The sequence below is a fragment of the Hibiscus syriacus genome, unplaced genomic scaffold, assembly GCF_006381635.1.
Source record: "Hibiscus syriacus cultivar Baekdansim isolate YM2019G1 unplaced genomic scaffold, ASM638163v2 tig00111330_pilon, whole genome shotgun sequence".
In the NCBI taxonomy this organism is placed as follows: domain Eukaryota; kingdom Viridiplantae; phylum Streptophyta; class Magnoliopsida; order Malvales; family Malvaceae; genus Hibiscus; species Hibiscus syriacus.
The window spans coordinates 11,155,039-11,167,645 of record NW_024063059.1 but is presented as its reverse complement, the minus strand read 5'-3'; the positions used below and the strand labels follow the sequence as shown (position 1 = coordinate 11,167,645).

Here is a 12,607-nt window from a genome sequence, read left to right as displayed (position 1 = left end):
ATGCAGTCAGATTTTTATTAACCAACTCTATTCAATGATGCTCAGACATTTTACAAGTCATGCAATCGATGCCAATGCACTGGAAACATATCCCATCGACATGAAATATTATTGTAAAGCATTTTAAAAATTGTGTTGTTTGACATTTGGGGCATTGATTTCATGGGACCATTCTCATCTTCTCGAGGTGATCTATGCATCTTACTTGCTGTGGATTATGTATCCAAGTGGGTGGAGGCAGTAGCAACATCAAAGAATAACTATAAAACAATGCTCAAGTCTTTGCATAAGAATATCTTCACTCAGTTTGGAGTCCCAAAGCCATCATTAGTGATGAGGGAGCTCACTTTGATAATAAGTTGATTGCCAAGGCATTTAGGATGTATGGAGTCCCATCACAATATTGTCATGACATTTCATCCACATACAAATGGTCAAGTTGAAATATTCAACCGCAAAATAAAGCAGATTTTAGAGGAAAAAAAGGTGAATCCAAGGCAGAAGGATTGGTCACCTAAGTTAGATGAAGCACTCTGGACATATAGAACAGCGTTCAAGACTACTCTAGGCATGTCACCATTCAAGTTGGTGTATGGGAAGGCCTGCGACCTTCGTGTTGAGCTCGAACATAAGACATATTGGGCTATTAAAAGATTGAATTTTGATGATCCATTAGCTAGGGAACAGAGATTACTAGAACTTAATGAGTTGGAAGAGTTTAGGGAACATGCATATAAGAATACGATGATATACAAGGAAAAGACAAAGAAGTGACATGACCAAAAACTGATGCCACAAAATTTTCATGTTGGCCAACAATTTTACAGTTCCATACTTAAACCTTTTCTTGGGGAGCTCAAATCTCGCTGGTCAGGACCATTTGGGATGCACTATATCTATCCTCATGGAGCAGTTGACATCAATAACATAGATGATGGGATGATCTTTAAAGTCAATGACCAACGTCTGGAAATTTATAATGGAGCTCCACCTGTGTGCGACAAGTCGGTGCTTTATTGCACGACGCTTGAGTGTGCCTGCTTGAAAACCAAATTTCAATGCCACGACATTGAATTTTGCTGATTGTGCATAAATAATAAATTTATTCTTTCATTTTTTTATTTCATCTTGTGAATAATTACATTTTGTTGACCCACCAATACTACAGCAGTATGTTGGAGCGGTTACCAAGGATTGGAAAAAGACAAAGCAATGAAAAAAGGGAAATATTATTTTATTTCCATTTTTTAATTGTGTTTTTAGATCTCATTTATGACCTGTAGTTACTTTTTCACCTACCCATTTACCCCATCCACTTATTTTCTTTTAACCGTCCACTCACTCATTCTCTCCCATTATTTCTTTTAACGTTTTTCTTCATCTCTTTCTTCTCTTTCTTCTCCTCCATAATCGACGCCATTGAAGCCAAACAAACCTCTCAACCTTTTTTCATTTTACTCTTAAATTGGTACAAAAATGGTATGAAAAAGACCTACGAAGGCCGAAGCCCATATTTCTCAACAATTTGTTGACGACGCGACAAAGCAAATATTTCAAAACTTCAAAAACCGTAAGCTTTTCTTTGAGTTGGGTTCATTTTCAATGATGAACAAGATGGTGGTTTCAAACCAGACGTAATGGATATAGATGAACCCCATAAGTTGCACAAGTTTGCGAGGCACCCTGGTTCTGTGAATGCATTATTGGTGAAAGAGTTCTACGCGAATATTTCCAAAACGAACCAACATGCAATTTACGTTTTAGGTAAGTAAATTAGATTTAAACCATCTGTAATTAATCGATATTTTCATTTACAGGGTGTTGTAGATCAACATGAAAACTTTGAGAAAGACGCTGACAATACCCCATACGATGGAGTCTTGAAGGATTTATGCTTTTCAAACATGACTTGGAACGGTCGACAGACCAGCCTTTACTCTGTAAATTCTGCCAACATTTAATGTTGAGGCATCTCTTGATTCCAATGATGTTAACCCTTCTGTTGATGAGTCCATTCCAGAATCCCTACAGTCTCCTACTCCAGACTATCAGGTGGTACTAGCTGAAAAAACCGCAATCATGTTCCTGTACCTGAACTTTCTCTCGTACGCCGAAGCAGCCGTCACACGAAGACCTCAGCTGGACGTGTTAATATCGTCGATTATTATTCAAATTCTTTTGATTCCAGACCTACACCATTCTACAAGAAAACAAGACGAGAAGCTTCTAGCACCTCCACTGCAACACCACCACCGAAAAATGAAGTACCTCTATTTGCATTCATTTTGCATTTCATAACATGACAATTAGTTTCATTTCTTAATTGGTTTTCTTTAAGAATTTAGGACAATTCTTCCCTTAAGCTTGGGGTGGAAGGTATTCTCCCTTTCACCTAGAGTGTGGGATAGTAGGTGTGATGGGTCGACTCTCTTCGTAGCAGTATTATAAAAAAATATTAAGTAAAAAGGGAGTATAAATGTGATAAATGAATAAGTGATGCTGGAGTAAAATTATGGGACTCAATTAGAAATTTCTTAAATTTGTTAAGTATAGATCAGATACAATCACGCACACACAGTACCACAAAGAATCCTGACCTAGGGAAAAGTACTTGAATTCTTGATATGTCTAGCATGTTGGAGCCTAATTTTTCTGAGGACAAGAAATAACTTAAGTTTGGGGGTGTGATAACTCCCCAAAAAAGGCTAATTTCAAGGCCTTTTTCACTTAATTTATTGTTTGATTAAGGGCTCATTTAGGTCATTTTAGACGTATGTAGATGCATATCATTTCATTTGTGGTGGTTGTGTTATTTGATATTGTTAAGGTGTTGTATGAGGAGAATGGTGTGGCTTTTAGTGATGTGCATGAAAACAACAAGAAAAGGGGGAGCTGGGAAGGAAAGTAGTGGCATCACACATTGCTGAAGCAGATAGAAATGCCTTGGCTTTTCTGGCACAAAAAAACATAAAAAGATATTGTTATAAATTGACAACTGGCTAGGCACGTATCTGATGGTTATAACCGCTTACTGGGGACCACTACCACCTCTGAGGATCAACATCATGTCTAAGGAGTGACTATAGGGGTATTATAGGTATTTTGGAGTGCTAAATCCCATGAATACCCTTAGATATTTTTATTAGTTAATACACCTCACATGAGAGAGGAGAGAGGCTACACACTCACACTTACACTTGGCAGCTTGAATTTCTTCATCTTCTCCACTGTTTTCTTCCCTCCATCTTCTTTGTGGTGTTCCTCCATTGGTGAAGCTCGAGGGAGTGGCGAGCTAGGCGTCCGAGAGGAGCTAGAGTGCTAAGGTGGTTTGTGGTGGTCAAGGGAAGCTCCGACAGCGCGCGTCGAAGGCTTTTTCCTCCATCCCTTTGGTGTTTTCTTTCATTTATTTTAGTTGGGTTGTTTGGAAATAATGATTTTCATGTTTTATTTCATGGAATATTCGAGCCCCACCATGAACTAACCTTATTTGGTTGGGTTGATTTTATGGATGTTTGATTTTGTTTTAATGGTAGATTAAAGTATATCTTTTGCATTTAATTATTTTGCTTATAAAGGCTTCATCTTCTAAGTTTGTAGGAAGCATGAGAGTGTCCATTACTTAGATGAAGGCTAGGTGTACGAGAGAAACTTAGTTATTAATGCTTTGAGTATTCGAGAGAAACACAAGTAAGATCCACACAAGTAGTACTATATCCTAATCCCTTAGTGCTTGAGAGAGACTAATATAGGATTTAAAATACTAAAAGGGGTAGTTTTTATCAATAGTGTAGGCTTCCACGGTTGAGAATGAGAGGAGATGTTGTGGCATTCTATTTTATTAGGTTCCTTTGACTAGAGTTACCGGGAGCAATTTCAACAAACTTCGTCGACCAAGTGAAGCTTAGATAGATTAAATCTATTAGAGAGATAAGTTTTAGCATCCTTAAATCATTCCTCATAACTCATTCCTGAAGTAGTTTCCCTTGTGTGGATTAAGTCATTTCATTTATTTTTTGTTTTTACCATTTTGTGTTGTCTTGGTACTGTTATTATTTTTACCTTATAATTTGCTTTGTTGCCACTATATTTACATCCATTTTGCCTCAACATTACCATTTTATGCCACATCATACCATTATTTCATCCCCGCCAATATCTATTGCCTTGACATTCGTCATTAGTGCATACCATTACTAATTATACTTAGATAGAGTAGTGCTTTGATTTGGTTAAACTTTGTAATTTCTACCAATCCCTGTGGAGACAATACTCACTCATCACTTTATTACTTGTTCGATTTTGTATACTTGCACATATTTCACGTCCATATTTAATACTCACAAAACGTGAACAATAGTAGAAACAAAATATAGCTAGGTTTACATAAAACTATCATTGTTTGATGCTCGGGAAATAATCAGGACCCCCGAGTTCCTTTTAGCAGAAATATAACATTCAGTGGATCCAAGTTAGTGCCATGACAATTCAGCAGCCGACTGGGTGCCATATACCCCAAGACTCAATGAAGTAGGTTGATGGGTGCACGTTTCCGATGTAGAATTCTGGATCTCACCCAGGAGTACCCAATGGTGATTCGACAGTGCTAGAGGGATGTGTAAGCTCCGAGATGCATAATCCCTCAGCCGCACCATGATGCCAGCCACAAATTACTAGTACAATATTAAGCATGTTCAGACCTGTGCCACTTGTCACTTCATCTAGTGAATGCATATATTATAGTATAGTTTTCAATGAGGCACTGAGCTCGTAAGCTTAACGTTCGAAATGTGTTTCCGTGCTTAGGTTCTCAGGGGAAGATTGTAGGGAGCTATAGTTATCATATATTACAGTGCATCAGAGCATATTTCCAAAGACCTTTCAGAATACGTCTTGAGACATCTTTAGAGGGCATGTACTATTATTGACCTTGTTATGTATTAAGTCATAAATCTTGTTGAAACTCAGTATTTGTATTATTTTGCAGATGCATTTTGACCCATATTTTATTATGTTTTTATATTACATCATGGATGGTTAAATTTCATAAATTTACAAACAATTTTAAAAGAAAATATTTTGGGTCACTATTTCGATAGTCCCATATAACACTGCAATCCATGGATTTTTGGGTCAAACTAGATTAGAGTATTACAAATATCAAAATGGATCACTCATTAAATTCCCTCTCATTTATTTAGTGCTTTTCCTCAAGCATTACTCAACCAACACATCAAAATCAAAAGTTATCATCCTTCATCTCAAAATATATCCAATACAACCAAACAAATCAAGATGATATCAATTATCAAAATCAAGCAAAGGCATAACTATGAACAAGTTTAAGCAAAACACGGCATCTCAATAACCAGTCAATCTCAGTGTTACAATACTCAATACCTCATAAGGATTCACTCATTATCGCTCAAAGTGTTTCGAGTAAAGTATAACGCTCAAGTCAAAACTAATCAAGACATTATTATAAGCTTGTAATTAAATCAAGTCTCTACTACTAAACATGAACAAAATACATTAATCAAATGGTCTTTAAAAGGGTTGTAATATGGTTTAGGTTAAGGTAGGAAAAAGACCAAAAATTTGGTTTAAGTATCAAGACAAGAGAAAAGTTCATTCCCCTGATTAAACAAAGTAAAAAATTCAAAGAAATCAAATAGTAAACAACCAACTTTCCTTCCCTTCTTTCGAATATATTTTTGAATATGCTCGACACTGTTCGAACTAAAATTTTTTCCCAAATTTTTTGTGTGTAACAAATCTATATATTGGTCTTAAAAAAGGTAATAAAATAGGGTAAAAATCAAAAGGTCTTGGGTTAATAACGGGTAAAACAAAGAAACGGCATAAGGCAAAAAATCGGTTTACTAGCGGATGAAAGTAAGAAAAGAAGGAATTGGGGATCCCAGTATATTGAATTCATTGTCTCAAACTCAACTTAGTCTCAGTACGCAATGGTGTGATTATTGGGAAAAGCATATGTAGCTATATTGAACTCAATTGACGATTTCTAACCTTCTTCCTCGTCTATTTTGTCTAATTTCATTCTGGGATAGGCGGCTAATACTAGTCTAATAAGTGAAGTAGTCGTCGTCTAACCAATTGGCTCGGACAACAGACCGCTCGTGCCCGCCCATTTTGTCTCGCCCTAAATGGAATGGCTCTCTTAATTACTCTGCGCCCCGACCTGAGTCCCCAAGTCCGCTCTTCTCTGCCCGCAACCCAAGAAGTTGGCTATGCTAACACAACATTAGGGACATCCCCTTCATTCTATACTGACCCTGGCCCAGGGCTGGCTTTTTGGGAAGCCCGTTCCCACTGCGCTCACGACCAAATATGTTAAGAGGGGTTTCCAGGTGGATCAATCTTTCTTTCAGAATGTCAGAGAAAGAAAAAGAAGAAGAGAGCGCCTCTAGACTCTATTGAAGAGCAGGGTCGAAGAAAGTAGAAGAGGTCAACCTATATTGATTCATAATATAAAAAGGCTTTCACTATTCCAGTAGAAGCTGATTAAATCAAAAGGGAATCTTTCATAGCAGAAAATGTCATACCAACTAATTCAACCGTAAGAGCCAGAGGTTTAATAGAGACTGCTTTGATTTATGTAGAGAAATGGTTAAACCCTAAGTTTCTATATCACACTATTGTATAAAATTCAAAACATGTAATCTAGAAATACATTTAATCACAAGTTCTATAATATAAAAAACAGTTCAGCAAACTCATTCAAAAAAGTGGGCAAGAATGAAAATATGCTCATTTAGGCTCAGATCTCACAGAAAAATGTAATGTGTATCAAGTCAAGAACATATCAATCAACAAACGCATGGGACCTCAAGCAAAATTTAAAGAAAAACACTAGTCATGCCATTAACTATCATGCATCCTAATTTCAACAAAAGTGAGATCACAAATCATAAGGCAAGCAAAGAGATTAGGTGAGATTCAGGATAAGAAACAAGATACTCCAACGTGTCAAACAAGGCTAGGAGTGAGAATAGATAAACTCCCCGTGTCTAAGTACGGATTGTTCGGAAGAGAAGCCGTTAGAGGATGTACCAACATTAAAATTTCCTACGAAACCAAAAGATAGTACATCAGTCACGGGGTAATAAAAGTAAACTCAATATTTACCTAAAAAAATTTCTTATATGACAGAACGACAAATAACGATGTCGACTTCTTGATTTCTTGTTTGAACCATGATTTTGATGTGAATATTAAGGGAGTCGGAAGAATAACCGACGATACATGAGCTAAGAACGGTTAGGAGTGGGGCAACGAAAAACGCAGCTATTGGTTTGGTTCATGGGGTCGTGTAGTTGTGTTGAGTAACAGAGAAAGAAAAACGGTTTTGTTTATTAAACTAAACACGTGGGTGGTTTATTACGAGGTAAAAAATTGAATTAATTAGAAAATGAGTGAAAGATGTGCGATGGGGCCCATGTTATAAAAGTTGGCTTGACCGGTTAAAAGATTTTATAGTGAGTGGGATTTAAATTTTAAAAACAAAAGGTCATGAGATAAGTGGGACCCAGAGGTTAATTTAAAATAAAAAGGGTTAATTACCACATTTATATATGAATTATACTCGATTTTCAGTTTCATACATAAAGTTCAAAAATTCTTGATTAAATACATAATGTTTTATGCCGTTAATGGGTATACACATTTCCGTCACGAAAGATCATGTGGAACCCTCTTACCTATAACAAACTGAAACATGGCACTTAAAAAAACATGTTTTTTACTTTTTTAGGTAAATTACATCATTCAACTATCTTCTCATATTTATTTTAGTCACTAAAATTTATTTTTTTTAATTTAATTATTAAATTATAGAATCACTATAGCCAACAGCCTTGCCACTAAAGCTGGAAGTGTCGTCGAAGCCAGTGTGGAAGGGGATACACTGGCCGCCTTCTCCAACAAGCTAAGCAGCCCTAGCTCCTCGGCTTTAGAAAAAAGCGCCAAGTTCGACGAAAGGGTGAGTCCAAGCTCCTCGGCCTTGGATAACATCCCCGCCTTCTCAACGATGCTCAGAACCTTTCTCTTCTCAAGCTTCTTAAACACGTCCACTTCTACTTCTTCGCTTCCTTCGTAGAAGATCCCTACGCCAAACCATTGTTTTTCCAACCCGAAATCGTACTTATTTGATAATTATACCTTCTTTTTGGGGGCCATGTTTACGATTGTTAATGGCTTTTTTTATGGGAAAAAGGGGTTGAATTGTGGGTTTTTTTAGGGAAAATTTGAATATTCAATTCTGGTAAGGTAAGTAACCGGGGATGATAAATTACAATACCCGATTATCAAAAAGTTTCTCCATGCGTCTTCTCTAAGAAGTCATTATCAAAAAGCTCAAATATCATCCACCATTGCTTCTTCTTCAAGTCAGTCTTTATTTTTTTTCTTTATTGTATAGATATAATTGTAACACCCATCTCCCATATACCTTTCCGTACACGAGATACATATGTCACATCACTTTTCAAACAGTGCCTCATTTGTAAACCCGTAAAATTTTGTTTTTTTTTATAAAACATTTTAAATTCACTAATAATAAAACTTGCATTAGACTTAAATAGATAACAAAAGAGAAATGTTCACACTTTATTATTTTAACATCATGTTAAATGAAATGTTTTTCAAAGTGTTTTTACTAAATCTAATGCATGCCAACTAAATACATCAAAAGTAAACATGAATGTCGTACTGTTACTGACGAGGACACTTGATTGGTGATGCCCGATGATCTCCTTACTCCGATTGTATCAAAACCTACGTGTGAAATCAACACACATTAAGTAATTTCTTAGTGAGGCATACTTAACCATAAGCAAACTTATAAACATAAATATGGCATAACAACTCTAATATCGACTAACTCTTTTTAATTTATTATAAACCTTATCAATTTGCACCTTTAATGCTAATAGGGTAATTTACAAACTTTCTATTCATGTTCATTTATTAAGATGCACATTTAGTGCCTATACGGTAGTAAATCAACTTATGATGAATTCCATGGATTTTCACACAAAGTGCCTGTACGGTTATTCGTCAACTCATGATGAATTCCGTGGATTTGCACACATAGTGCTTGTATGGTTATTCATCAACTCATGATGAATTTCGTGGATTTGCACACAGAGTGCCTGTAGCACGCAGATTTGCACACATATCTTTTTAACAATATCTATTTATAATTCTGAATGTACATAATAAATGCAATCACTTGGCTTTCCTCGCTATTGTATCCCAAACCGTAAAGCTGATTACCCAGGAACTTTACCTTTGCCTTTCGTTTTGCTTGATTCGGGAGCTTGATTTCGATCTACTCAAGCATCCATTAAAGACACGTATAATGTCAATTGTTAGTATATTTCCTAACAATTATACTTAAAGAATACTCAAAAGTACATATTATTAAATTTCTATAACCATTGCAGCTTATATTAACATTTATGGCTCAATAGTATCGATACCCCTACCATGGTTTCAATACTACTACACTATGGTACCGATACTCTAATATGGTATTGATACCATTTTTGCATTCTGTTATCAATGGTATTGATACCTTCCTCACAGTATCGATACTCCTCTTTCGGTATCGATACTTCTTGAATAAGTATCGATACTACTCAGCTGTTCTTACCATTTTAAGCGTATAGTATCGGTATTGTATCAGTACCGATACCCATATCCAGATTTTCCAATTTCAACCCCATTATTTCCCAAATTGGGTCAAATTTCCTTATGCTTACACCCAACAATACTATTAAACTCTTCTTTACTTATCCATACTGACTTTCCTTTATTTAGCTTCTTAAAACATCTAAAATCTTCCAAGAATATTTAGATCTAAGAATCACACCACTTTTTCTAACATGTTGTTAAACCCATCCAATGCTTCTAATCTCTTATTTACATATTTGACAAGTCAAAAATACTAATAAACATCAATAAAAACTTATATTCTAACTTAACACTCAAAAACCTATTTTCTTCAATCTCAAATATCTCATCCATCTCTTAGGTTTGATCCCATTTAATCCTTCCTTAAGCTTCTATCATACTCAATGCTTCAAAAACTAACCAAAAACAAAAGAATAAACTAGAAAATTAAGATATCACCTTTAGCTATGGATGAGGGCTATCTACGTGAAAGAAGAAGAAGAAGAAGAAGAATAAAAGAGTTGACTTAGTTAATTCACTTTTCCCCTTATTTCGTTACTTTTATACCTTAATGACAATGAATTTTAAATTCATTTTATTCTAAATGACCAAAATTCCATTTTAATCATCTCTTGTTACAATTTACTCTAAACCACTAATCCAACTCCTTTCTCATCTTTTATCATTTAATCATTTTAATCCTCAAGTTTTAAATCTTTTCAATAAAGTCCCTAATTCGATATTTGGGGCTTTACAATAATGTTTGAGCTGTTAGTTTCTCAATTAAAGGCTTTCACGTTTGTATCCCCACAAGAAATCAGTAGTCTCCTCTCACGAAAAAACTTCATTTTTCCAACTCAAAAGCCTTACCTTTTTCTTTTTTTATAACACCTCTGCTTCACTGGGGAACTCAAGGTCATCTTTGATTCGTCGATTCAATGGCTAAACAATGGGGGATGAAGGTAGGTTCTTGTGCTCTATTCTTAGCTGCTCTGTTACAATGTAGATTCTTGGGTTTTGCGATTTTAGATCTGATTGATTTCTTGGCGTTGCAGTCCATTAGAAAGTCTCTTCACGATTTGCCCTGCTCTAATTTTTTTGCTTCCTGGGATCTTACTTCTGATCCTTGTAACTTCACCGGCGTTTACTGTGAGTCTGATAGAGTAGTGGCTCCTAATCTCGGTTATCTACGGGCTGGTTCACCGGGTTTAATCGGGAGGATAGATTCGACCATTGGGAAATTGTTTGCTCTCGTTGAGTTATCCATTGTTCCGGGTCGGATCTATGGGTCGTTGTCGGTGTCAATCTCGCAATTGAATGGCCTTCGTTTTCTTGTTATAAGCAGGAATTTCATCTCCTGGAATATTTTGCTACAACTGAGGCGGCTTAAAACTATTGATCTCAGCTACAATCAGCTCGCCGGAGGAATCCCTCATTCCATCGGAACATTGTTGGAGCTCACCAATGTTATTCTTTGTCACATCCATCTCTCCGGTTCAGTCCCACCATTTCGTTCCCAAGTCCTAACCTGACTGGACCTCAAACATAATGCTCTCTCTGACTTGCTAGCTCCGAACTCCCTCCCCGCTTCCCTTTAGTCCCTCTCACTCTCTTGGAACTAGCTGACCAACAATTCTATAGTTTAATAATTAAATTAAAAAAATTAAACTTTAGTAACTAAAATAAGAGTGAGAAGATAATTGAGTGATGAATAGTACAATTTATCTAAAAAATTAAAAAAACATGTTTTTTATTGTGCCACATGTCATGGTTATAGAGTTTAACGTCACTTTCCGTGACAAAAGTGGGTGAATCCGTTAACGGCATAAAACATTATATAGTTAATCGAGAATTTTTAAATTTTATGTATGAAACTGATAATCGGGTATAGTTCATGTATGAATGGGGTAATTAACCCAAATGAAAAATGTAGGGTTTGTATTTGAATTAAATGGGACATCTGTTGATGAACAAGGAAAGGTGGGGCCAAAGAGTTTAAAAATGTGGGGTTTGTATTTGATATGCCACAACTGTTGTTTGACCAAAATATCACAATCGATTTCATTTAAGTTCGATAAAAAATATTTATGGTACTTGGAATTAAAAAAACACATAACAAAAATAAACAAATTAAATTAAAAATAAATAAACAAATTATGTAAACGAAAAATAAAAATGGGTTGCCTACCATTAAAGCGTTTGTTTAACGTCGTTTAGCTCGACAACCTGATTAAGATTATAGGTTCTATTCGAGATGCTTCCTCCATTTTATAAGTTTTTTTCCAACTAAGAAATTTGTTATGAGAAATTCTACGATCAATAAGTTTCTTTATTTTATCCTTGTAGATTTGGACAATCTTATAAGCATTTCTTCAAATCTTTTTCTACTTTGGAAGCCTTTCTAAAATAGTGGTTGGAAATACATCATTTTCACCAAAAGATAGTTCTTCGAAAGTTCTAATAATTTCTTTGACTCTATTTTTAGTACATCCAAAATGAAAGATAACAATTTAGTTTTTGAAAGAGTTAAGCACAAATTTGATTCAACAAACGAAATATTTTTCAACTCTCTGGATTCGTCTTTTTCATCCTCCAATTACCTATACAAATAATTATATAAGTTAGTTCCCACAAACTCATTTGCCAAAGGATAACAAATATCAATGAAATTAATACTCACAACATTATTTAGTTACTTCATCAAATTGTATACATCAATTTTAACAATCTCATCGTTGAACTCCATGGTAAGAATATCACTCTGAACATCAATTTTCGTATGTGTCGTGCTTAGAAAGGGACGACCAATGAGAATTTTGGAGGCAGTGCTGGGATGACCATTTTCCATGTCAATAACATAGAAATCAACTAGAAATATTAGATCGTTTACCTTAACCAAAATGGTTTCAATGAG

At 35.4% G+C, this 12,607-nt stretch overlaps 1 protein-coding gene and 1 pseudogene across 1 annotated transcript; both read left to right on the top strand.

Annotated features, from left to right (window-relative positions):
• The first annotated feature begins 384 nt into the window (after nt 1–384).
• Nucleotides 385–774, top strand: LOC120158805. The gene has a single exon (XM_039169555.1). The coding sequence runs from the start codon at nt 385–387 to the stop codon at nt 772–774; it is 390 nt and encodes a 129-aa protein (XP_039025486.1).
• Nucleotides 775–10,631: 9,857 nt separating this feature from the next.
• On the top strand, nt 10,632–11,359 carry LOC120158804 (annotated as a pseudogene).
• Nucleotides 11,360–12,607: the final 1,248 nt, after the last annotated feature.

What these genes read in the sequence shown, in the direction of transcription:
- LOC120158805 (XM_039169555.1), top strand. Translation starts at nt 385, where the DNA reads ATGGAGTCCCATCACAATATTGTCATGACATTTCATCCACATACAAAT.